At 35.9% G+C, this 25,349-nt stretch overlaps 1 protein-coding gene across 1 annotated transcript in view; it reads left to right on the top strand.

Moving 5' to 3' along the window:
• The window catches only part of LOC121441141 (5-hydroxytryptamine receptor 2C-like), a 242,323-nt gene extending 221,443 nt beyond the window's left edge, over positions 1 to 20,880 (top strand). Inside the window, exon 6 of the mRNA XM_041642276.1 lies at positions 20,051 to 20,880. Coding sequence (XP_041498210.1) covers positions 20,051 to 20,880 — 830 coding nt within the window. The remainder of the gene's footprint in view (positions 1 to 20,050) is intronic.
• Positions 20,881 to 25,349: the final 4,469 nt, after the last annotated feature.

Genomic DNA, 25,349 nt, shown 5'->3' with positions numbered 1-25,349 from the left:
TTTTTGAGTTCTGTTTAAACATAAAAAGTCATCTGTTGGATTTGTAAATATTCAGAATATTTAAAGAGAGATAAATGATCTTGTTATTTCACATACTTAAAATATCTATAAATGTTTTGATCATTCTGGTATTAAAGTTAAGAATTTTATCTAAATGGAAGTAAGAGCATTTCTAATCCTCTCTCCTTTCTCTCATCCAGTTGAACTTATATTATTATATTATGTCTCATGTAATAATTTCTCTTCAATCCGTGTTTCTTTGAAACACTTAGAGCGAGACTATACTAAGATCAAGAACATTTTTTACTCTTCATTAATCTTCTAACATTTTATCTCTGAGTTAGTAGGGCAAATAAATTTATAACACTTTTAAGATTGTTTTGTTGTAGCTATTGTACATGATTCTGTGTGTACATAGCAATATGCCTTTATATAATGAGACATGAAGCCTCACACAGAATCATATGGATCTACATATGCAAAGTTGTGCTTATAAGTTCAGTTCACATTCTTTCCTTTTATAAATAAGCATGTAAGCTGATAGATACCATTAAGACTTTTTAAGATAAAATGATATTTTACATTAAGATTTGATGAAAAAAGAATAACTTGTACATTAAAGGGAAACAAAAGAATGTAAAAGAAATGCTTAACTTCCAGATTTAAAAAAGAAAGGAATATTATAGTTATATAAAATGTAAAAGGAGATATTAAAGATAAATAGGAAGATAGATTAAGTAAGAAAATATAAGACACAGTAAAATGTAGAATTAAAACCAAATATATGTCAAATTACACTAACTATAAATTATCTAAATAGGATAAGAAAGTCAGATTTAGAAAAATAACACAAACATGTATAGTATATTAAGAACATAAAACAAAAGTTGAATTTTTAAAATGGTCCTTTCCTCAAACACCAACAAAAAATTATACAGCAACAATATTTATAAAATTTTGGTAAAAAATTTTGTAGACTGTTTACTATGTTATGGTGAGATATTTAATTCAACTGGATAATATAACATAATACATTTATGTATACAATAATTTGGCTTCATTCAAAGAGGAGAGACAAAATGCCAAGGACAGAGAGACAAATCTACAATGAGGTATAAGATCTAAACAAGACACCCTTTGTGATTATGAGGAACAAGAACAAAGCTACCAGTGATTTCTGAGATGAAGAATAGATCAATTTTAAAAATTATACTACACTCTTAAACATATAGTGAATCATAGCACAGTCGTATTTCTTGTGTTAAAAAACTAAAAATTCCCATATTCTGATGAAAGTTTAAATTGTGTCATTGGCATGAGGCAAACATCATCTGTTCTCATTACCTCACTAGAGCTCAACACATTTATTTTTTGAAAAAATATCTAGCTATATGCAATTTTTAGAAAATTGAGTGTGTCTGGGAATCATTGTTTCAAGCATTAAGTCTGATAGATAAGCAAAGATAAGCGAGTAGAATAAATCATTTAGCTGTAGTCATCAAAAACATCCATAGTACTCAAAAATATTTTCAGTTTTATAAACTTAAAACTAGCTTATCAGTCTCAAAAGTAAAGTATCTTTTTTTAAAAAAAGGCAAAGTTGTATTGAATCTATAAATCAATTAAGTAAACACTAAAGTCTAAACAATACTATGATTTGCAATCCATAAACATATCCATATGTAAAAAAATATTTAATATTTACTTAAGTTGTTTAAATACTATTTTACAGTTTTCAGTCTTATGTCTGTCTTTTGTAGACGCATCTCTGGGCATTTAATTTCTTTGACCACTATTGTAAATAGTGTTCGTTTTAATTTCTGATTGCTTTTTGTGGTATTTATAACTAAGCACCTAAATTTTACATATTTATCCTCTGCCTAAAGATCTGGCTAAATGCCTTTGTCATCTCTAAGAGATTGTTAAGAGATACTGCCATTTCCTAGATATGCTCCATAATGTCACTTAAATGATGACAGATTCATTTGCTCCTTCCTGTCTTAATTTTTTATTATCTTGACAGGATGTGCAAAGTAGTGTTCAGTGACAGTGGAGGTGGAAGACATTTTTCTTTCTTTTCAGAGTAGAAACATATAAGAATATCATTATTAAGAGTGATGTTTGTGTGCTGGGGTGTAGCTTCAATGGTAGAAGAGTTGCCTGGCATGTATAAGGCCCTAGCAGAGCAAAACAAAAGAAACAAATGTTGTGCGTTAGTTCAGGCTTTTTAAAAACATCTTTTATCAGATTCAGGAAGTTCCCTCTCATTCTATATTAGCTGTGACTTTTCATAGTAGGCATGAACTTCCTTAAATGGTTTTACCTGTGCCTAGTGTGATGATTATAGGATTTATTTCCTCATTTATTCTCTTAGTGTAGTAGGTTATATGTTTTTGAATTGTAAATAATCTTGAATTGCTTAAGGAAATCCATTCTTTATTGCTATATCATTGGATTCTTTTTTAATTTAATTAATGTTTTATTAGCTAATTGTTCAGAGAGATTTTTATTTTGCCTTTTTATTTTCTTTGGTGGCCAGTTTGGTGTAAAGAATCTTCTTGCTCTGTTCTTGAGATTTGTTCATGGCCTTTAAAATTTGACATTTTCTTAAGCTATCTCTGCAGTGCTCATTTTCAGCTTTCTTCTACTTGGAGTTCATGGTGTTTATTGGATATATAGAAATTAGTAATGTTCAAATTAGTTAGGCATTTGGCCATGACTTCTTTAAATGTTCTTTCTGACACTTTTGTACCTACTTCTTTATGGACACCAATCTGCATTCATTGGTACACTTGAGGGTGTCTCATACGTGTCTAAGGATTTCTTGATTTATCTTCATTATTTATTATATTTATTCTTCAGAATGCATTACATTATCTCTCTTGGGGTCTTGCTGCCTCTGTCTTTGACACTGTCTCTGTCTCTCTCCTCATTTGCTGTTTCTGTCTTTTTGACATAGCAAATCTATTAAGATTCTAATTAATTTTTTATTTTTTGCCTTTTTATCTTAATTGTTCTATTCATTTTATATACCAACCACATTTCTCCCTCCCTCCATACCTTCCACTCCCCTCAACTCCCCCTAAGCTATGCCCCATTCACTCCTCCATATGGTTAAGGCCTCACATGGGTAGTCAACAAAGCCTAGCATATTAAGTTGAGGCATGTCATCTGACATAGGAAATGAGGTCCAAAAACTCAGCTCATGCACCAGGGATAGATCCTGGTCCCAATGTCAGTGGCCCCTCAAACAAACCAAGCTATAAAACTGTCACCCAAATGCAAAGGGCCTAGTGCTTGGTCCCATGCAGGCTTACCAGCTGTTGGTCTAGTATCCATGAGTTCCCACAAGCATGGTTCAGCAGTCTCTGTAGGTATCCCCATAATGATCTTGACCCCCCTTTACTCTCAAAGCTCAGCCTGGTGCTTGGCTTTGGATCTCTGCATCTGCTACCATCAGTTACTAGATCAAAGTTCGATGATGACAGAGTACTTAGCAATCTGATTGCAGACAAAGGCCAGTTCAATCTTAGCTAGGATCATCTTAGTGGATTCCTGATAATTTGTGTTGCACCAGATTTCTCCCTAACCCCATAATTGCTCCCTCTATCAAAAGATCACTTTCATTACTGTGCCACACCATCTCTCCTTCAACTTGATCATCTAATACCATGTTCTCACCCCACCTCCCCTTCCCTCTATCATCTCTCTGCCCCCAATTTACACAGGAGATCTCAAATATGCCCCCTTAACAGGGAGATCCATTCAACCTTCTTAGGGTTCTTCTTGTTACCTAGCTTCTCTAGAGCTGTGAGTTGTAGCCTGGTTATCCTTTGTTTTACATTTACTATCCATTTATGAGTTAGTTCATACAGTGTTTGTCTTTCTGTGTCTGAGTTATTTCACTTAGGATGATTTTTTTCTTGTTTCATCCATTTGCATTCAAATGTCATACTGTCATTAATTTTTACAGCTGAGTAATACTCCATTGTGTAGCTACATCACATTTCCATCATCCATTCTTTCATTGAGGGGCATCTAGGCTGTTTCCAGTTTCTGGCTATTACGAATAATACTGCTGTAGGCGGAGACTGCTTGTTCATTTCCTGGCTTCCCAGACCCAGAATAATCACACTGAACTGTATTAATTACAACACTTTAGCGATGCCCAACTAGCTCTCACATCTTAAATTAATCAATTTCAATTAATTTATGTATTGCCACGTAATTATGGCCTACCTGTAAGGTTCTTTTATGCATCCAGCATCTGTCTCCTGTGGCGGCTATATGGCTTCATGGCTTCTCTTTGACTCTGCCTACTCTCTCTATATATATATCTTTTCCAGCCTGGCTATATTTTGTTAGGCCATTGTCTGAAAGCAACTTTTTAGTTAATTAATGGCAATAAAACATATCCATAACATACAGAGGGGAATCCCACATGATACTGCAATTAGCATAATTGACAGGTATCCTTGTGCTATGATTGAGCATCCTTTGGATATATGCCCAAGAGTGGCAAAGCTTGGTCTCTAAGAAACTGCCATATTGATTTCCAAAGTGTCCATAAAACTTTACACTCCCACCAGCAGTGAAGGATTTTTTCCCTTATTCTACAGCTTCTCCAACAATAGCTGTCCTCAGTGTTTTTTATCTTAGACCTAAACAGAATTCTCAACAGAAGAATCTAATTTTTCATATCAATGACTGCACCACTATTTTTCCATATTTCCTCCTATTCTCTCCACTTTACTTTCAAGTTTAATACAATCAGCAATTTTTAAGTTCAGCATTTGAATGAGATTTATATCATTGTCTTTCTGTGTTTGGATTATCTCATTAAGCACAGTAATCTTCAGTCCCATCAATTGTGTTGCAAATACCAAGGCCACAACCCTATATTGTACTATCATGAACAGACATCAAACTTCTGTAATTACTCATGAGACCATGTGGATGTGTTGTTTCCATTTCTTGGCTATTATAAGCAGTGTTGCAAAGAATGTGGAAATGCAAATGTTTCTTTGATATACTCATTTAGTCTCATTAAGAAATATACCCAGTAATAAAATTGCTAATTCATATTTTTAATTTAATTTAATTTAATTTTAATTTCCTGAGGAAATTCAATACTATTTTCCTTAATGACTATACCAATTTACATTTGCAATAACTACATATAAGGGCTCCCATTTTCCAACCCTTCATCACCATTTGCTATCTTTTTACTTTTTCTTTAGAAACCTCTTAACTCTCTCTTACTGAGGCTTTTATTTGCATTTTCCTTATGATTATTGATGATGAGTAGGTTCTGAAATATCTGGTTGACTGTTTTCAATTCCTTTAAGAAACTTTTTAATTATGGGTTTCTAATGTTGCTGACTTGTTTGAATTCCTCGTTCATTCTGGCTATTAACTTCTTGTCAGATGTACTGTTTGAAAGTCATTTCTTGAATTCTCTAAGTTTTCTCATAACTCTGTTGACTGTTTTCTATGCTGTGTAGATTTTTAAAATAAAATTTGATATAAACTCATTTAAATATTTTCACTCTTGCTTCTTATACTTTAGCATCTGCTCCAAAAGACTTCCTAAATCCAATATTCCAAAACATTCTCCTGTTTTCTTTATGTAGTTTCACGTGTAGTATTTAACTATTTGATCCATTTTTATTTGATTTTTCACATGACAATAGATAGCTAGTTTCATACTTCTGCATGTGGACGTCCAATTTTTTCAGCACAATTTATTCTTTCACAGATTAATGTTCTTTTACCTTTGTTAAAGATGCTATGAGTGTAGATGTGTAATTACTTTCAGAATTTCTGTTTTTTCACTAATATATTTGACCATTTCATACTATTTTCAAGTTTTTTTGACAAATAAAACATCTATGAAATTATTTTGTTTTATATGTAGGCACATAGTTATAAACTTCCTTCTTCACTCAATTTTTTGTATGTTGTATTTCTATTTTCACTGGTTTTTAAATTCTGATTTTGATATATTACTACTTCAAGAATTAATTGTCAGAGGTAGTGATTGCTCAGTGACCAGAGAAGTTTACTCTCTTACAGAGGACCTGGGTTTGGTTCCCAGCACTCACATCACTGCTCACAACTGCCTATAACTCCATTTCTAGGGGAATCCAATGCCCTCTTCTGGTCTCCATAGGCTCCTGTATGCATGTGTTGTACATATATAGGCTCATGCAGACACATATACATAAATAATAAATAAATAAATTTTTGAAAGAGAAAATTATTTAATTTCCTTGGATTTTTATAGTTTCCAAACCTTTCTTTGTTTTTAATTTCTATTCCCATCGCACTGGTCAGAATTTTTTTTAATATTTACTTATTTATTATATATACAATATTCTGTCTGTGCATATGTCTGCAGGCCAGAAGAGGGCACCAGACCTCATTACAGATGGTTGTGAGCCACCATGTGGTTGCTGGGAATTGAACTCAGGGCCTTTGGACGGGCAGGCAATGCTCTTAACCACTGAGCCATCTCTCCAGCCCCTGGTCAGAAATTTTTATGTTGCTTATATTTTTAAAAATTAACCATAATTTAGTCCTTATACTGAAAACATAAATGATTTACATACCATGTTTACAGTATTAGAACATTCATTGTTTCTGTAGAAACACATTTTTGCTATGCTCTTTCTTTCTTTATTTATTCAACCTGACCACACTCTTCCCACTCTACTCTCTTCTCATTCCCTCTCCCATCTCCCTTAAGCCCTATCTCAATCCACTCCTGCTTCTGTTCAGAAAGGGGCCTGCATCTCCAAAGCATGGCAGATCAAGTTGCAGTAAAGTAAGCATCTTGCCTTGTATTAAGGCCGGGCAAGGCAATCCAGTATGAGAAATACGTTCCCAAGAGCTAGCCAAAGCATTAGGGACAGCCCCTGGTCCCATTGTTAGGAGTCCCACAATTAGAACAAGTTATACAACGGTAATATATATGTAGAGGGCCTAAGTGGGCCTATGCAAGCTCCCTGGTTGTTGGTTCAGTCTCTATGAGTTCCTGTGAGTCAGGTTAGTTTTTTCTACAGGTTTTCCTGTGGTGTCCTTGAACGCCCTGGCTCCTACAATCCTTCCTCCCTCTCTTCAGCAGGATCCTCTGGGCTCAGATCAATGTTTGGCTGTGTGTCTCTATAGCTCATTGCATCAGTTACTGGGCGATAGCTCTCCAATGACAATTGAAGTAGTCTCCAATCTGATCACAGAAGATGGCCAGTTCAGGCTACATATCCACTGTCACCAGGAGTCTTAGCTTGGGCCATCCTTCTAGATTCATGGGAGTTTTCCTTGATTTAGGTTTCTATGTGACCTAAAACTGCTCCCCCGACTTTTATAGACATCTCTTTGATATTCTCCCCCTTCATCCAATCCATGACCCAATCCTTCAAGTTCCCATCCCCAACTGCCCCCCAGCACACCCAAGAGATCTCCTCTATTTTGCCTTCCCAGGGAGATCCATGGGTCACCCCTTGGGCCCTCTTTGTTTTTCTGGCCTCTCTGGGGTTGTAGACTGTAGTATGGTTATCCTGTATGTTACAGGTAATATCCACTTATATGTTAGTACATACCATGTTTGTCTTTCTTGGTCCAAGTTACCTCACTCAGGTTGATTTTTTCTAGTTCCATCCAATTACCTTCAGATTTCCTGATGTCATTATTTTTAACAACTGAGGAGTACTCTATTGTATAAAGGTACCACATATCTTTTTTATCCATTCTTCAGTTGAGGGGCTCCTAGGTTGCTTCCTGGTTCTGGTTACTACAAATAATGGTGCTATAAATATAGTTGAGCAAGTGTCCTTGTGGTATGATTGAGCATCCTTTGGGTATATGCCCAAGATTGGTATAGCTGGATCTTGAGGTATATTATTTCCCAATTTTCTCAGATAAAGCCTTGTTGATTTCCAAAGTAACTGTACATGTTTGCACTCCCACCAGCAATAGAGGGGTGTTCCCCTTGCTTCACATCCTTTCCAGCATAAGCTGTCATTTGTGTTTTTGATCTTAGCCATTCTGAAAAGTGTAAGATGGAATTTCAAAATTGTTTTTGGGTTTCCCTGATGGCTAAGGATGTTGAACATTTCTTCAACTGTTTCTCTGCCATTTGAGATTCTTCTGTTGAGAAGAAACTAGATATCAAAAAAGAACTCAAATAACCCAATTATATAAACACTTTTCAATGAGTTTTATTTCTTCTAATGATTTATTTTTACCCTTTAGAATCTCTCAAGTTGAAGAACATTCATTACTAGTTCATGTAATAAGTGTGAAGGTGATAAATATTCTCAGCCTTTTCTTTTATAGATTTACCTATATCTCTCCTTAATCTCTTTTTGATATTTTGATTGATTGATTGATTGATTGATTGATTGATTAAGTTGTGAGTATATCTGTGGATGTAAACATTCTACTAAATTGTATGAAAATCAAAAGATAACTTGTAGTAGTTTTCCCCCTTCAGCTATATGTGTCCAAGATAATGATCTTTTGTCATCAAACTTGGTGGCATCATCTTTATCCATTGAGCCACCATGGTAACTCCATGAGTTTGAGCAATTCTCTTTGATTACAAAACATTACTTTAAGGACTTTATTCAGCTTTCTCTTATAGATTCATGACTCATTTACCTGTATTAAGGTTCTTTGGTTTTACTTAAAATAAATGTCATCTAAAAGCTAATATAAATTGTTACTTACTGTGACTTATGAGATAAGCTTTTTTTCCCTTTTCTACTAAAATTAAAATCTTCTACTTCTCTTATTGTGTTCAGCAGTTTAATTCTGATGTCTATTTTTGTGGTTCTGTTGATATACATAACTTAGGGTTGATTGAATGCCTGGATTTGTAGATTATTGGATTTTAAAAATTTTTAAAAAATTTCAGTGATTATTTGAAAAATATTTGTTCTACTCCTTTCTTCTTTCTTTCCTTCTTCACTTCATAGTAGTGTGTGTGTGTGTGTGTGTGTGTGTGTGTGTGTGTGTGCATGCTCATGTGTGACTTACTTTATGGTGGCTAGGTTAGTTTATTAAGGAGTTTTCATCATAAAGTTAAGGAGAATCTTCTACTGTTTTTCAGTGTCCTCGGGATTGAACTTTTCCTAATTACACTGTAAATAGGTCAGTTTCTCTGAGGAGAAATTAAGAACTATTAACTTTATTGTCAATTCTCTCCCAAGATAAAAGTTCAGTGTCACAATTCGGGAAGTATAATTGGGAGAGATGGGGGAATCCTAGTGGGGCTTCCTGAATAATAAATGCACTGTAGTCACAAGAGTGCTTGGGGAACAGTTAGTCTTTTGGCTTGCTTCTCTTGACATGAAACCACTGCTTTATGATCTGTGAAAACGGCAATTTAGGACTCTGTACCTTTCAGCAGCAGCAGTCACAAAATAGAGCTGCCATTGTATGACTGGGGCTTGAGCACAACAGTGAAGTCCCCACACTCACTGTCATTGAACTCACCTAGTAGTTTCCTTGGCAGGATAAAGAATACTGACGTCTTGCCCTTCCGGAAACATATACTTTAAACTAAAACTAGAAATGTGGGAAAATCTTGTGCACTACTGTATTTTGTCAAGGGAAGATAATCCTGTTTCATTGAGTTGAGAGTTGGGAAGAAAAAAATGTAGATAATTTAGACATTATAGAATCTCACTACTCATATTGAGCACTAGTAGCTTTTCTGACTAAACATTACTTTTTGCTTTATGCCCCCATGATTATTTCTAGAAACATCTTCCTCAGTGATTAGGATGGAACCCAAGACATCTTGGTATGCTTAGGCAAGCTCTATGTGACTGCCCTACATCCCCATCCTCCATTGCTCATTTATAATTTTCAGTTGTATTTCTGAGAAATAAGTTGGCCATACCTTACTTTCTTATTATTTATATGAATTATATTTTTTTCTATGAACATACTAATTATTGCCTTCAGTTAGCTTAATGTTTTAAATAACAAAGTTAAAGTCTTTATGTGACAAGTTCCATATCTAGGCTCCCTGGGGAAGGATTTTACTGGCTGCTTTATTTATGATGCCTTGGCCATATGTTTTCTTTCTTTGGACTAGTATATTTTTACTGCTAACCATGACTTGCTGGAATTTACAGTTTCCCTATTCCCTAGGATTTGTTGTTTCCAATGTGATTTGATTCTAAATTGTGATTTTTGTTGGTTTAGTGACTTATCTGGAGAATTGTACAAAGCAAATATTCTTTGTAACTGAAGTCTCTGCCTCATTAATTTAGTGGCTCATTGGTAATTAGATGGAGATTGCTTTCATGCCTGGAAACAATAAATCTACCCCCTTTCCAGAGTCTGTGTTATTGTTGGGACACATCATCAGCATGTAGCTATAGAGTTTACAAATCTCCTGTGGACTTTACAGACTGCTTGCAGAGAGCCTGAGAGTCAGCCAGAACTGAGAACTTAGGGTAATGTGGGATATTGACAAATCATAGCCTTAGGAATCAATGACATAGACAGAGAGAGCTAAATATTGAGAACTGTGTTGGAGCTTTGGGCATCCTTATGAAAATAATTACTTTTCAGGTTTGCCCCTCATCTTTCTGCTTATGCCATTCATATGCAGTTGTTAGGCATTGCCCAAGCAACTGCATTGTTAGAACCATTACCAGAAATATTTTCCAGAAATGTCCCTTGGAGGGAATATTTTAGAACTGATTAAACTCTTAGGAAAATACAACAAAGAAAAGCATTTAGTTTGTCTTCCAGGACAGCAGCAGACATGACAAATAGCTATAAATCTGAGGTTCTGGATTTGAAAGCTCTGCTCCATTTTTCTACCACTGTATCAGGACCATCAATTGTTATTCAAGGACGCCACAAATAAGGGTAACAGAGATGTTGAAATCTTTTTTCTTTTTTTTTTTAGTTTGTCGAGACAGGGTTTCTCTGTGGTTTTGGAGCCTGTCCTGGAACTAGCTCTTGTAGACCAGGCTGGTCTCGAACTCACAAAGATCAGCCTGCCTCTGCCTCCCAAGTGCTGGGATTAAAGGCGTGCGCCACCACTGCCCGGCGAAATCTTTGAATCTTGACAATAGCAAGACATTTTTCTTGAATCAATGTTTCCTCTGTTTGTTTCTACTCTTAAATTACTTTCCACAATCCTAAAGTGCTAATTCTATTTTCCCCAGGTTTTCTGTTTCTTTTACTGAGAGGAAAAAAAAAATGGAAGTCCTAACTCTGCTATTTTTATAGATGTCATTCCCAATCTGCTTTTCCCCCAATAACCACATTCTTCTTCCTTCTGCTTCCTTCTCTTCTGCCTCCTTCTCCTCCTTCTTTTCCTCCTCATCCTCCTCTTCTTGTTATGTAGATGAGGCTAGGCACAAACTCACAGGTTCTACCACACCCAGGTATATAAATTTCTTAATATACCTTTTGAACTCTGGCACTGCCTTTTAGTTACACCTACGTGCACTGAAATTATTAAGATAGGCAATAAAGTGTGCCTCCTTAATTGATCCCAATCAATTGTTAGCTATTTCCCAAAGTCAAAAATAAACTAAATTTGCAAGACTAGAGTCATTTTAATTGCATCATTTGTGTTTAATATGTCCATAAAGTCACAGAAAGACAGTCAGACACACAGCAGGCAGGCAAACACACACACAAACAAAGGGAAAGGGAGGAGAGGGTCTCCATATGTAGCACTGGCTAAACTGAAACTCACTATATAGACCAGGATAACTTTGAATTTCTGATGATTCCTCTGAGTTTGCTTGCTGTGCATTGAGATTCTAGACAGGTACCAGCAAGCCCAGCTGCTATATCAGATGTAACTTATATTCAAATGAAGTATATGTATTTTTCACTGTTTCTTGCCCATACTCTTTCTTCTTAGTGTTCTCAAAGACTCATTGAAGCATTTTACTCACGCTGAAATCTACCAGTATTTCTGTTGCTACTTAATGAAGATATTTTCATCTCACTTTCATTTTTGAGAAATTGTCTCAAAAAGAATAGATCTGTTGATTGACCACTTATTTTTTTGTCTACTTTTTGGATTTGTGTATTTTGGTGACTTCATATTTTCTGTGATGAGAGTAAATAATCATTTCTTTCTTTTCCTCATGAAATATTCCTCTTCTTACTAATGATTTCAAATTTTATTATATTATCTTTTAATATATCTTCATAGCACTGAGGCTTAAACTAAGACCTGAAGCATGTCAGACAAGTCATACACATTCTAATTTATATTTTCAGATCAGAAAACTATTTGTCCTGGTGTAACAGTTTGGCTTTTGTGTTTGGTGTTCATTGAGCTTCAAAAAAATTTAGGTTGAGATTTTTTTCAGCAATTAATGAAAGTATTAAACACTATTTTTTCAAATATGTTTGTTGCTCCTTTTCCTTTCTGGCCCTCCAGGAACACACAAGTTGATCCATTTATTCCTTTATTCCTTTTATTTTTCATGACGTAATTCCCTAATCATTGATGTTACAGGCCTTTGAAATTTGCAATTTTGTCATATAGTAGTTGTTTTTTATTTGTTTTGAATATTATAAACACCAAAATTTCTACTTGCTCTTTTTATGGTTGCTCTTCTATTGACTTGCTTTTTTCAAATGATATTGTTTTTCTTATTCATATTAAAATACCTACTTTGAGACTCGCTTTTCTTAGTCAAGCCCTTGATTCCTCCATGTCTCACTGTTGAATCCTTCATTCCAGATTCTTTCCAGAGTTCTTATCTCTCCCCAGAAGTACCACCAAACCTCTCCTGCCTAGCCATTGACCTTTAAACTCCTTATAAACCAATTAGACAATTTCTTAGACAGGTGAGGAAAGATGGAGACACATCTTCACACATAACGCAAAAAGATTATCCCAGCAGGGTCGTGACCCAGGTTGAGAACCACTTCTCTAGTCCCACTTTTCAAGAGACAAGGTCACTTTGTACTGCCAATAGAACTTCTAAAGATCTCAGCAATTCATCCCTGACCTTTAATCCCCCACCCCATTTCTCTTAACCTTTAGATTTCCATTTTTGTGTATATAATCGTTATCTCTCTTCCATGTATATATTAGAGACCACCTTCTTTCTGAGGCTTTATTTTCCTCTTGTAACCTAAGTGTGCAGCTTTTCCCAGGGTCTCTTTTTTCCAAAATCTTCACACCTACTCTGCAGAGTATTATCTTTGATAGCTTATGAGTGCTCAGCTGATTTATTTCTAAGAAAAACTCCTTTGATTTCTTGTTGCTGCATGGAATCGAGAAGTATCTATGTCAACAGAAAAGTTTCTGTACTCTGAAAATCCTCTCCACCAACACAACAACCCAAGTCATACCAAATTAGAAAAGGCCCAGGTTTAATGAATACAGCATTCTCCGATGATTTTCCAGCCCGCCAGAAAGAAGACAGGAAAGGAAGACTGGAAAACCACGTCTGTTTTCTGGGAAGAAGTTTAAATACCCTTTGAGAGTGGTCTTGAGCATCTCTGGAAGAGAGGTCATCATTTGGTGGGTTTTCTGAGATGCAGAAGGGTTTGGAGAGAGATGGGGGAAGGGACTTGGAGCTGAGCTTCCTCCTGAACATTACAGACTCTTTGGGTATATGGATGCCAGGGGTTGGGATGAAGCTTCCACCCGAACATCAATCACTTTGAGAATCCAGTCAATAATTCAGTTAATTTGTCACTTATTTTTCATTTCTGTCACTTTCTGACATTCTGTGTAGACCCTGACAATTACTGTTACAAATGTATGCTTTCAACAGATCCCATAGGAAAAAATATCTCTCTGCCATTTTGTCATTCTTTTCTGATTGTATCTTACTTTGTCTCCTTAAAGACCTTTACTTCTCATTTGTAACCATTCTTTTTCTGTGTTTTAGAGGTCCCTTAACCCCACTACAGTTAGCTTCAATGTCTAAGCTTCTTTTCATCCATAAATAGTAACTTACCTTCAGCTACATTAGTTTATGATAATAATGTGGCCATTTAAGAGTGCTCCTGAAAATTTCTTCTCCCCATGCTACCAGTCATGAACCAGAACCTCCCTCCCTTGCGTCCCCGGACATTTCTGGCCAAGTGTACTTTTCTGTTCCCCTGGCCTTCCTCTTGCAAGCTCAGTCTCCTCATGATTTCTGTCTTACTGTCTTCCTTTAGATCACATTTCCTCAATATGATGTAAGGAATTCTTAGCACTATGTGAACAGTCACTATCCTATAAATAAATATGCACACATATATACCTATTCATAGACACATACATATATGCCTGTGTTCTTTCTTGGCTCAAAGCAAAAAGTCCTTGAGATACAGGTTGAGTGTAGGCTTCTTAAAATTTTCACACCACCAACACCATAACTGAATTAGTCCTCAAGCGTACAGAACGCCCCTTCTCCAAATATTAGTAACAATTTCTCATCTGAAAATTGAAGCAATCCTGTTTTTCTATGTTCTTCTTTTCTTGCTGTTTATTTTTCTCCTCTCATATATAATGTACTGACCACAGTTTCCGCTCCTTCCTCTCCTCCCAGTGGCCTCCACTTCTCCCAGATCCACTTCTCCTCCAGTTCCTAATAACAGTCTTTCATCATATGCTATTAACTATGGTCAAGGGACTCACACTAGGAGACAAGGGATTAGTCATGTCAGCTTGATCCACCTAGATGAAAATAGATATATCAGAGACATATCCAAAGACCCACAGCAATTTTTCTAATCTATCATTTCATTTTGTTGGAGAGGCTATCCTATGAGATTTATTTGAAAATAAATATATCAGATACATATCCAAAGACCCATTGCAATTTTTCTAATCTATAGTTTCATTTTGTTGGAGAGGCTATCCTAGGAGATTTATCTGTTTGCCCTTTTCATGTCACTGTTCACCAGTCACTTATTACCTATATCTTGACAATGTATTTATTATTCCGTTATGACTGCTTTCTCTCTAAACAACAATGACCTTAGTTTCAAAGGAAAAGAAAGTGTTTCCAACTCTAGAACTCTTTGTGACTATTGTAGGATATAGTTTTTTTGTTTTTCATTGTATTGTTGTGCTGCTGTACAATAATCATTTTGCAAACACTGTTGCTAGTGTCTACAGATGCTTTTCAAATCAGGTTTACTAAGTATGAAGACAATTTGACAACTGCTGTCTAGTCAGTAATGATTATAATATACAATCACTTAGAAGGTACATCATAAATTTAAAAAATAAATTTCTACCTTAGTGTCACTGGCAAATAATATCTGATGGTTTGAAAATAATTAATCTGTGTTGCTTGAATTCAAGATTTTATAAACTAATATAAATTCATTTATACAAAAACTATTCTAAATTTAGTTTTTTGGAATAAAATAATCTCATTAAATGAATATCCTATGAAACTAGAATAAAGTAATGCATGTAGGCAGAATTTGTAATGAAAAACAAGTGTAAGAGTCAGTAATTCTCAGGTTTATATTTTGCAGTAAAATACTTTTAATAAATGAGGTTTTATTAAATTAGAGTGGGATAATGCATGCAAATATAGTATGTGAGTCGGTAAACATTCAGAACTAACAATTTATGAGTAAAGGTCTGTAAGGTAGTAGTAAGTAAGTAATGGCAGCAGTAATAAGTATTTCTATAATCATAATGTTGGTATATTTTACATATTTACTGAAGATCCATTTTATCTTTAAATAACATTAATATTTAAGTTATAGTAATATATCATATTTCTAACAAAATATACATAGTAGTGATGTATAATATTTTCAAAAAACTTAAAATACATGTTATAGAATCCATTGTTTCTATACTGTGAAGTTAAATTTTATATGCTTATTAAATATTCATCTTATATTTAAACAGTATTAATAATTAATTACCTTTAAGATTATTTTTTACAGTTTGTAAAAATTGATGAAATAATGCATGCATTATATCTGACTATTTATTAGCTAAAATAATACCTGCAATTTATAGCATTAATCAAATATTACTTGTTATCACTGTTTCTAATAAGCTAAGATGACACAACCTTACAAAAAGTTAACTTCAGAAATATTAAATTACTTCCCTTCATAATTATTTATGTATTTTATTGTCTGTATTTAATTAAATAATGTATAAAGAATATGGAAATTTTTCAATAATTGAATCATATAATCACATACAGGAAACACTGACTAAAATGTAGCTTTTGTCATTGAAATTATTGTTGGTATATGATGTCAAAGCAGTTCATTTCTACCCTTCTTACTTGATCTGATCAAGGATGCAAAAATATCAAAGAGCACATATTTGCTTAATTTAAATTTTCTGAAGTTAGCTTGATCAAATAAGTGACTTTCCAAATTTTTATGAAAATAAGTTAATTCATTTAAGTATGTTATTGTTAGTATTATTGTTGTTTATGCTTAATGGTATAGTAACACATTAATTGCTATTACTTGAATTGAAAATGATAAGGAAGACTTTACATAGCTGCTAAATATTTTACCTATGAACACAAAACAGGTGTTCTCAGACTCTTTGGTTTAAGGACCCTTGATACTTTTCAAAATACTTGTGAACTCCCAAAGACTTTTAATTATGTGGATTATATTTTTGTCTCAATAGTATAAATGTTAATGTTTGTGATGATGAACATGAAAAATTTAAAAGGACCATGATGAATCATTTTCCTTTAAATAATGATAATAAACTAAGCCTGTTTAATATTAACATGTTACACATTTTTATGAAAATCGATACAATTTAAATTTTTTCAAAAATAAAAGCATTGTTTTGTAGGTTTGAATTGTTAAATTTCTATTGATACAATAAGAGCAAATTTCCTAAATACATACATGCATTCAACTAACTGTGATGTTTCTAATTCAAAAAGATGAAAAGGGAAGCCTGTAATCTGAGCACTCAGAAGGTAGAGGTAGGAAAATCAGAAGTTCAAGGCCAGACTGTGTTACATAAGCTCATGTCCATGAAACTCCTAAAATATGATAAAAGTTAGAAAAGGAAAACTATACCAAAAAAAGATTTATAAGAGTCTCAGAGCCTCTGGGTCCTTGAAGCATACTTTGAGAACTGCTGATACTACATTTTAAGTTACTAAAGTATCAAAGAAAATAGTCAATTCATGATATATATTATTATTATTATTACTATTATTGTTGTTATCATTATTGATAATATAGATATGGTGTTTTTAAAAGTTAATGTCTTCTTGTTTGTTGACTGCATTCATGGCTTCCAGAAACAAAATTTATGATTGTACAGATTCAGTAAAGAGGTTAAACTACTCAACAAAATTATATCTGTTGCAGAGGGTTTTAACCAAATTAAGATAAAACATTTTTCATTTCTGTTATCCATAATACAAATGGATCAGCATGTGACACAGAGAATGAATGAAATAGAAAAGAGCTATCTGATTTTCTCTTTCCTCAGTGTACATAAAACTATTCAAAAGAATTCCAGGTGTAAAATTGTCCTCACAGGAGCTGGTGAGATGACTCAGGAGGTAAACACCCCTCTCTCTAAGTCTGACAACACAAGATCAGTTCTGGAAGGGATAAATCAACTCGTGAAAATTGCCATCTTAACTCTATAACTCTATAGACATTATATGGAAAACTCACACACATGCTCATGAGTGTAAGCACACACACACACACACACACACATACACAGGGGAGGGAATATTTGGCCTCCTATACTCAAATATATAATAGTGGTCCTTGCCACCCACAACCTTATTGTCTCTAAAAAGGCTTTCCTCAGATCCCTTAGAGATGTGAGATCAAATTATTAACAGAAGTAAGTTCATAGTACTCCAGAGCTGGGCTCTAATTGATGTTAATGTGCATGGATCTTGCAGCCATTATAAGACACCTTCCCTAGGGACTGCAATTGTCTCTCAGAAGGTCTCAAAGATTACAGGAACATCTTCAGTGGCAAGTTGGACCTTCACGTACAGAAACATCTCCCTTTGTAGCCATGCCTATAGAAGGATGACAAATTTCTTTGAGGAATCTCCAGAATCAGGGTCTCGTTCCCAAAGCAGCCAAGCAGGCAGGGACTGGAGAGGGACTGGTTTACTTGTGCCCTCCGATGCTCTTCCTATAGGGTCCAGGAATCTTGCTCCCTTGGTTGCTGTTTCTCGCACTGTCACTTATTTCTTTAGCTAGAGACTCCTCACACATACCAGAAATTCAATGTCTGAAGAAAATACTTAATAATCATTTCCCAAATACTCATGATTTTAAATACTAGACCCAGTTCCCCTTCCCTCCCCTTCTCCCATTCCCCATCCCTCCATCCCAACCCCATCCACTCCTCAGAGGGTGTAAGGCCTCCCTTGGAGAGTCAACAAGGTCTGGCTTACTAACTTGAGGAAGGACCAAGCACCTCTCCCATGTTTCAAGGCTGATCAAGGTATCCCACTATAAGTGGGAATGGGCTCAAAAAAAAAAAAAGATTCATGCACCCAGGATAAGTCCTGGTCACACTTCCAGCCTCCCCCCTCAACAGAACAAGTCACATAACTGTTACCCCATATTCAGAGGGCTTAGTTTGGTCCCATGCAGGATCCCCTGCTCTCAGTTCAGAGTTTGTGAGCTCCCACTTGCTTGAGGCAGCTGTATCTGTGGTTTTCCCAATCTTGATCTTGATTTCTTTTGCTCATATGATCCCTCCTCTCTCCCTTCAGCTAAGCACCAGGAGCTCATTCCAGTGCTTGGCTGCAAACAACTCTTTTTTTTTTATTTTCCCAGGAAGTAAATACCAGTCAATATTATCTACTTTTTTCTTCTTTGAACATTCAGTCTAATACATTGCAGCTGACAAGGAGTACTAATGTCAACTAGTACGACCTTAATGTATCAAGTTTTTCATAGTTCTTATGTGGTGACTTAAGGTTAGCTACTGTCTCTGAGGGTGCACTTCTACTTTCTCCCCCATTTTGCAATGGGGACATCCAGCAGCCCAGTAGCCTCTGATAGATTTTCACAGACATAATCTGACTTTGCCAAAGATTTAACTTCTTGAGATTGCGGAGAGGATAGGTAAATATGAAAAGTCCCTTAGGAAAAAAAGTCCCATATGTTTTGAGGGGGAAATACCTTTATGGTCTACCATAAATTTCTGAGTGTTCACAGAAGGTTTCATCATAAGATCACTGTGTGCCCCATTCCTTTCTACTAATATTTATTATTGGGAATCCAGTTTATTTTCCTGGATGACTTGTCAATAGCCATACGAATAAAGAATCTGTCTCTCTGTCTCTATTTCTGTCTCTCTTTATATATTCCTCTCTCCCTCCCTCCCTCCCTTTCATCTTCCCTCCACTATTCCCTTCCCATTACTTCCTGCCATCCCCATGCCTAGCCTCTGTAAGACCTTAAAGACACATCCTCATTCTGTTTCCTGACCTTGAAACCTCATTGCTGATGCTCAAACACACAAATACACACACACACACACACAAATACACACACACACACACACACACGACCTTGCCAAAAAGAAAAAAAAATCAGTTGCTTCTGTTCATAGGTTAGTTTTTGCATAATATGAAACATAAACCAGTCAACTCTCGCAGACTATTATAGATGGTGTATGTATTATTGCTATTGCTCTTAAGTAACATCATACTAATAAATGAATGACTGAACTTAATGATATTACTGAGGACAAATGTGAAGCTGCTCCTTAGCTTAGCAAATATTTATTGAGCACTTTCCATCAGTCAGTGAAGTTCTCAGGACTGCAAATAGAACAAAATGAACTCAGTCTACTCCTACACATAACCATATCTCCAACAGCTTGGCTCAAAGGTGGACAGTCTATGCTGTAACAACAATTCACAGAAACCTAACATTTTCTATTCCACCAATACGTTCTATGAACTGCCTGGTATGCCATGAATAGCTTTCAACAAATATCAAGTCTAAATGCCTTTTGGTGAAATGCTAATGTATGACTGTGCTACTGGCCAAACCTCAGTCATTGCATGTGGTATAACGTCTTGTCACCTTTTTGTTCCTCTAGGCGTTTCAGTTCCTATCCCTGTGATTGGACTGAGGGACGAAAGCAAAGTGTTCATGAATAACACCACGTGTGTGCTCAACGACCCGAACTTCGTTCTCATAGGGTCCTTCGTGGCATTCTTCATCCCGTTGACGATTATGGTGATCACCTACTTCTTAACGATCTACGTCCTACGCCGTCAAACTCTGATGCTACTTCGAGGTCACACCGAGGAGGACATGCCTGAAATCAGCCTGAATTTTCTGAAGTGCTTCTGCAAGAAAAATGCTGCTGATGAAGAGAACGCTGAGAACCCCAATCCAGATCAGAAGCCACATCAAAAGAAGAAAGTAAAGCGTCCTAGAGGCACCATGCAAGCTATCAACAATGAAAAGAAAGCTTCCAAAGTCCTTGGCATTGTATTCTTTGTCTTTCTGATCATGTGGTGCCCGTTTTTCATCACTAATATCCTGTCTGTTCTTTGTGGGAAAGCCTGTAACCAAAAGCTGATGGAGAAGCTTCTCAATGTGTTTGTTTGGATTGGCTATGTGTGTTCAGGCATCAATCCTCTGGTGTACACTCTTTTCAACAAAGTGTATCGAAGGGCTTTCTCTAAATATTTGCACTGCGATTATAAGCCAGACAAAAAGCCTCCTGTTAGACAGATTCCTAGGGTTGCTGCCACTGCTTTGTCTGGGAGGGAGCTCAATGTTAACATTTATCGACATACCAATGAACGTGTGGCTAGGAAAGCTAATAACACTGAGCCAGGCATAGAGATGCAGGTGGAGAACTTAGAGCTGCCGATCAATCCCTCCAATGTGGTCAGCGAGAGGATTAGTAGTGTGTAAGCAAGAGCGGCGCAGCTTTCCTTACAGCAGCGCTCTTGTAGGAAAGTTTTCCCCCTTGGTTCTCCTATGGATCAAACTAATGTAAATACTGCTGTGTGACAACCAGTGTTTTTATAAATAGCTTTGCAAACCTGTACTTTACAATCATGCGTTAACAGTGAGATTTGGGGTTCTATATTTACTGTTTATGATAGATGGAGACTAAGTTATTTTGATTCCTTGGTGAATAATAGTGTGTGTTTCTCTCTCCTTCCCTCCTTCAACCTCCCATACGTGTTCCTCCTTTGTTTTCTTCCCTCCTATCTCTGTTTCTTTTGCGAATGTGGAAATGTTAACGTTCATCTCAGGTGGCATTTGCAGGAGACCAGAATGATGCACATCACTGTGGTGATATTTCAAACCACACCTAAATTGACAGATTCCGTGGCATCTTTTCCAGGTTAACAGTAAATATGTGCTTTAAATTCTCGCTCTGCTCATCTACACACATAAACACAGTAAGATAGGTTCTGCCCATTGTGAAAAATATCCATCAGTGAGTCAGAGTCAGAATTTAACTTTGTTGTTACACATTGGGGTAAAATTTGACATTGTCAAAATGTCGTGTCAGTTTCTTGCTACAATGTCTGTCCCCAAACATAGTGGTATTTTAACATAGCAGCTGGTTAACCAGGACTACAGAAGTGGAAGGATGCTAAAGAGATATATACACCAAACAGCTTTTCACTTCTTAAGGACAATGTTCAAATTCTGATTTTTATGATAAACAAACTGGAATTAGTGTTTTCATCTGGTCCTTAGTAAATACCTAATTGCACAACTAAACTGGGAAATAAGAACCCAGAGTTAATTCCCAATCCAGGATTCAACATCAATTGGATTTTTGATCTCAGAATTCTGGTAATTCGTGTGCTACACACAAAGTGAAATTTGCATTTTGAGCCTTATTAAAATATTTTCTTAATTATGGTACCTCTCTCTATAGGACCCAATCTAGCAGTCCATTTTTAAGTAAAACTAGTGTTAGAAGGGTACATAAGTATGACCTTGGAAGTTTTATTTGATTAAGGACTACTGAATTAGGCCCTTAGAATGTGAAAAAAAAACGTAATTTCAAAAGACTCTTTTATTGAACTCTGGGAAGAATAGAAATACAGAGTTTCCATTTGGATTTTAAACAAAATTTATCTCATTTTCAGATCCTTCCAAACTCTCTAGTGCAGGAAAAGGCTGCACCTAATTTGTGAACGTGGCAAGCTCTCCGTTGTACTGCAATTATGTACTCAAACTTTAAATCTTTATTCAAATATAGTGTTGGATTCCAATAAGTGTTGGCCATTGTTTCATTCGTGGGCCTGCTGCTCTCTAAGAATTAAGTATCATTTTAATGAAATTGAAAACCACGTCAAGTTTTCAAGTATTGCTCAATCAGATCACTAAGTCTATGCTGTGTGCAGAGTATACATGTTTCCAGTAACTGTGTTTTCATGTGTGTCCATTTTGCACAACTGTGGATAAATTTCTGAAGAATTCATGATGCTATATCTTATGCCCGACAGTTACTCTTGCACACCTTGGAGTGTGCCTCTTATGATCTTGTAATTGCTGAAGGCAGAATCTGAACTTCCAAAATTCCTAAAGTGTGTTCTCAACATACAGCATAGAAAAATTCAACAGTCTGCCACTGTGGCAGTGGGAGAGCGGCTGTATTTGAGGAAACTCAAACAGTCTCTATTTGATTCACAACACTGCCAGACATCAGTCAATTGTTTGAGCATGCCCAAACATGACACGAAAGTAAAGTCTACCTGCCCGTTAGGTCAGTTGAACTGCATGTTAAAACAATTACCTGAATTTGAATAAGATGATCTACTTCTTAGTGAAACGAAAAAAAAAGTCTGAAAAAACACAGCATGCATTGAGCATGAGTTCTGCACATACAGATGGTGCTGTGCATGTACGCCATGTATGTTGCATAAATCCACTGATCCGTATCAATGTACGGCAGAGAAGCTGATACAGAAAGCGCTGGAGAAAACTCCTTCAGCAATCCATAAAAGACATTCAGATCTGAAGTTTTGTATTAGAGAAAACTGGAAACATCTGATTTCTTTCTTAACTATCAGGGCAAGCTCATAGCACATGTTTTACAGAGAAATAAAGTATAGACCACAGAGTTCCAAAAGCACTAGCAATTAGTTGAATGATAATAGCTTATAGCACATTTGTTAATAATTCTTAGTCATCGAGTAGTAGTACTTAATAGTACCCAACACGGCAATTATTCTCAACTTGTGTGCTTTTCGTAAGTTCTATGCGGTTTGGTATGAAACATATATATTCATTTGGAAATAAATCCTACAGTTCAATGTTAAAGCTACAAAGTTTTATAAATGTTTTAAAACAGACCATGTGACAAATGTAAATGTGGTGAATTTACTGTCAAATCATTTTGATGTACTATTATATATGTATACTGTTTAAGACACGTGTAACAGACTGCCTTATATTATTTCCTATAATTTTTCTCCTTTGTCAAATGGTACTTTTTGTGAATGGTTGAAAAGTGTTGTCTTATTCCTGATTCCTGTAAGTTTGTTCCCTTCTGAGTTTTGTGAGACTTCCTCTTAATTTATTAAATTTATTAAATGTGGCCTATTATGTCCTGTGTCTTTTTTCCTTGTGCATCGTTTCAGTATAAAAATCTACCCCAGCATTTAAAAAAGTTGGGTGAATAGGGAGGAGTGAAGATCTAAAAGGACTTGGGAAAGAGGAAGAGCATGATGGAAATATATTTAAATTGAAAAACTGTTTTAAACTCTAAAAATGGAATTTAAAAGCAAATTGATTCTTTTTTGATTTATTTATTTTTTATTAAAAATTTCCACCTCCTCCCCTCCTCCCATTTCCCTCCCCATCCTCCCTCCCCCTCCCTCTCCAGTCCAAATTGATTCTTTTAAGTTATAAAGACAAACACCATCAGAAAAAATCACTTTCTCTGACTGTGTACTAAAGAACATGAGGTGGAGGACAGTTCAGAGAAGTAGCTGACAAGAACAGCATCAACAGTAACAACATGTTCCTTATAAGAGTGCATGTACATTGAGAAACTATGCCATCTTCCTTTCCTGAGTATGACAGCGGGGTAGAGTGGAGGAGAAAGGGTTTGCTTCTCTCCTTGAGAGCTGTCATCACTGTCATCATCTTACCAGACACAATGCTCACCAAGGACAGACAGGAGCATTTATCTTTTTGTTTGTTTGGTTTTTGATATATTGTTGCCCTGGATGTCCTAAAATTTGTTCTATAGATCAGGTTAGCCTCAAACTCATAGAGATCTGCCAGGTTCTGTGTCCCAAGTGCTGGGATTAAAGGCTTGCACAACTACTCCTCAGCATGGACCATCTATCGTATTGATGGTTTTATCTTCAACATGGAGAAGCTACTGTACTTTCAACAGATACACTAACGAATCACTTGCTAAATGGTGTCTTTCCAGGGCTAAAGGACTAGTAAGAACTCACCATTCTTCATTATGCCATCATAAAGTATGGCACTGTCACTTTAATTTTGCCTCTCAGCTCAGATGGCTTAGGCAGACACCTCTAAAATTATCAGATTCAACATAAAATGCAATTATGTTTCTTATACCTGAAGCCAGACCTGACGAAATACATTGGTCTTTTTTCTTTCAACTTATATAATTTATAGGTTATGGGAGAAGCAAAAGGACGCTGGTATGAATTCAGTTCTAAGAGAAGGAGGCGTTGATGCTTCATGCTTCTGTAAACACGAATGGGTTGGTTTAGCAATTGAACAGCTACCTGAATCAGCAGAGGCACTGCTATGCATAGCCAAAATTAATTATTTATTTTAATGTCTTGGTAAATTGACAAGGTGGATCTATCCCAAGCTGGCACAATCCTCTTCCTCAGTTTCCTGAATGCTATGATTACAAGTGTGTACCACCATGGCACACCTCTGAAATACCTTGAACTACTAAAGCCAGGGATTGCTTATGCCTAACACAGAAAACAATAGAGAAAGGCTAGGTGTGTATGCATCAGTATATATTATGGCATGCAGTTATAGGTGAACGATCCCAATTTCAAGAATTGGTTCTTTCCTTCTACCTTGTTGTGAGGCAGACTCTTATTTCTGTCTCTGTACTCTCTATACTTCAGGTTGGTTGGTTTGCAAACTTCCAAGATTCTGGTTTATTCCCCCATCTCAACTTTCTATCCCCCATTATGATTACACATGTGTACTGTCTTACTTGGTGCTTCTATTGCTGTGAAGAGACACCAACCATGATCACAACTCTTATAAGAGAAACATTTAATTGAGATGGTTTAGTGACAGTTGCAGAGATTCAGTCCATTAACATCATGGTGGGGAGCACGGCAGTGGGTAGACATGATGCTGGCTAAATCTTGGCTTGCAGGCAACAGAAAGTTGACTGAGACCCT

This window comes from Microtus oregoni, unplaced genomic scaffold (genome assembly GCF_018167655.1).
Source record: "Microtus oregoni isolate MIOR12 unplaced genomic scaffold, Mior012 000073F_ref0000255, whole genome shotgun sequence".
NCBI classification, from domain to species: Eukaryota; Metazoa; Chordata; class Mammalia; order Rodentia; family Cricetidae; genus Microtus; species Microtus oregoni.
This window is presented reverse-complemented; position numbering and strand designations above follow the sequence as displayed.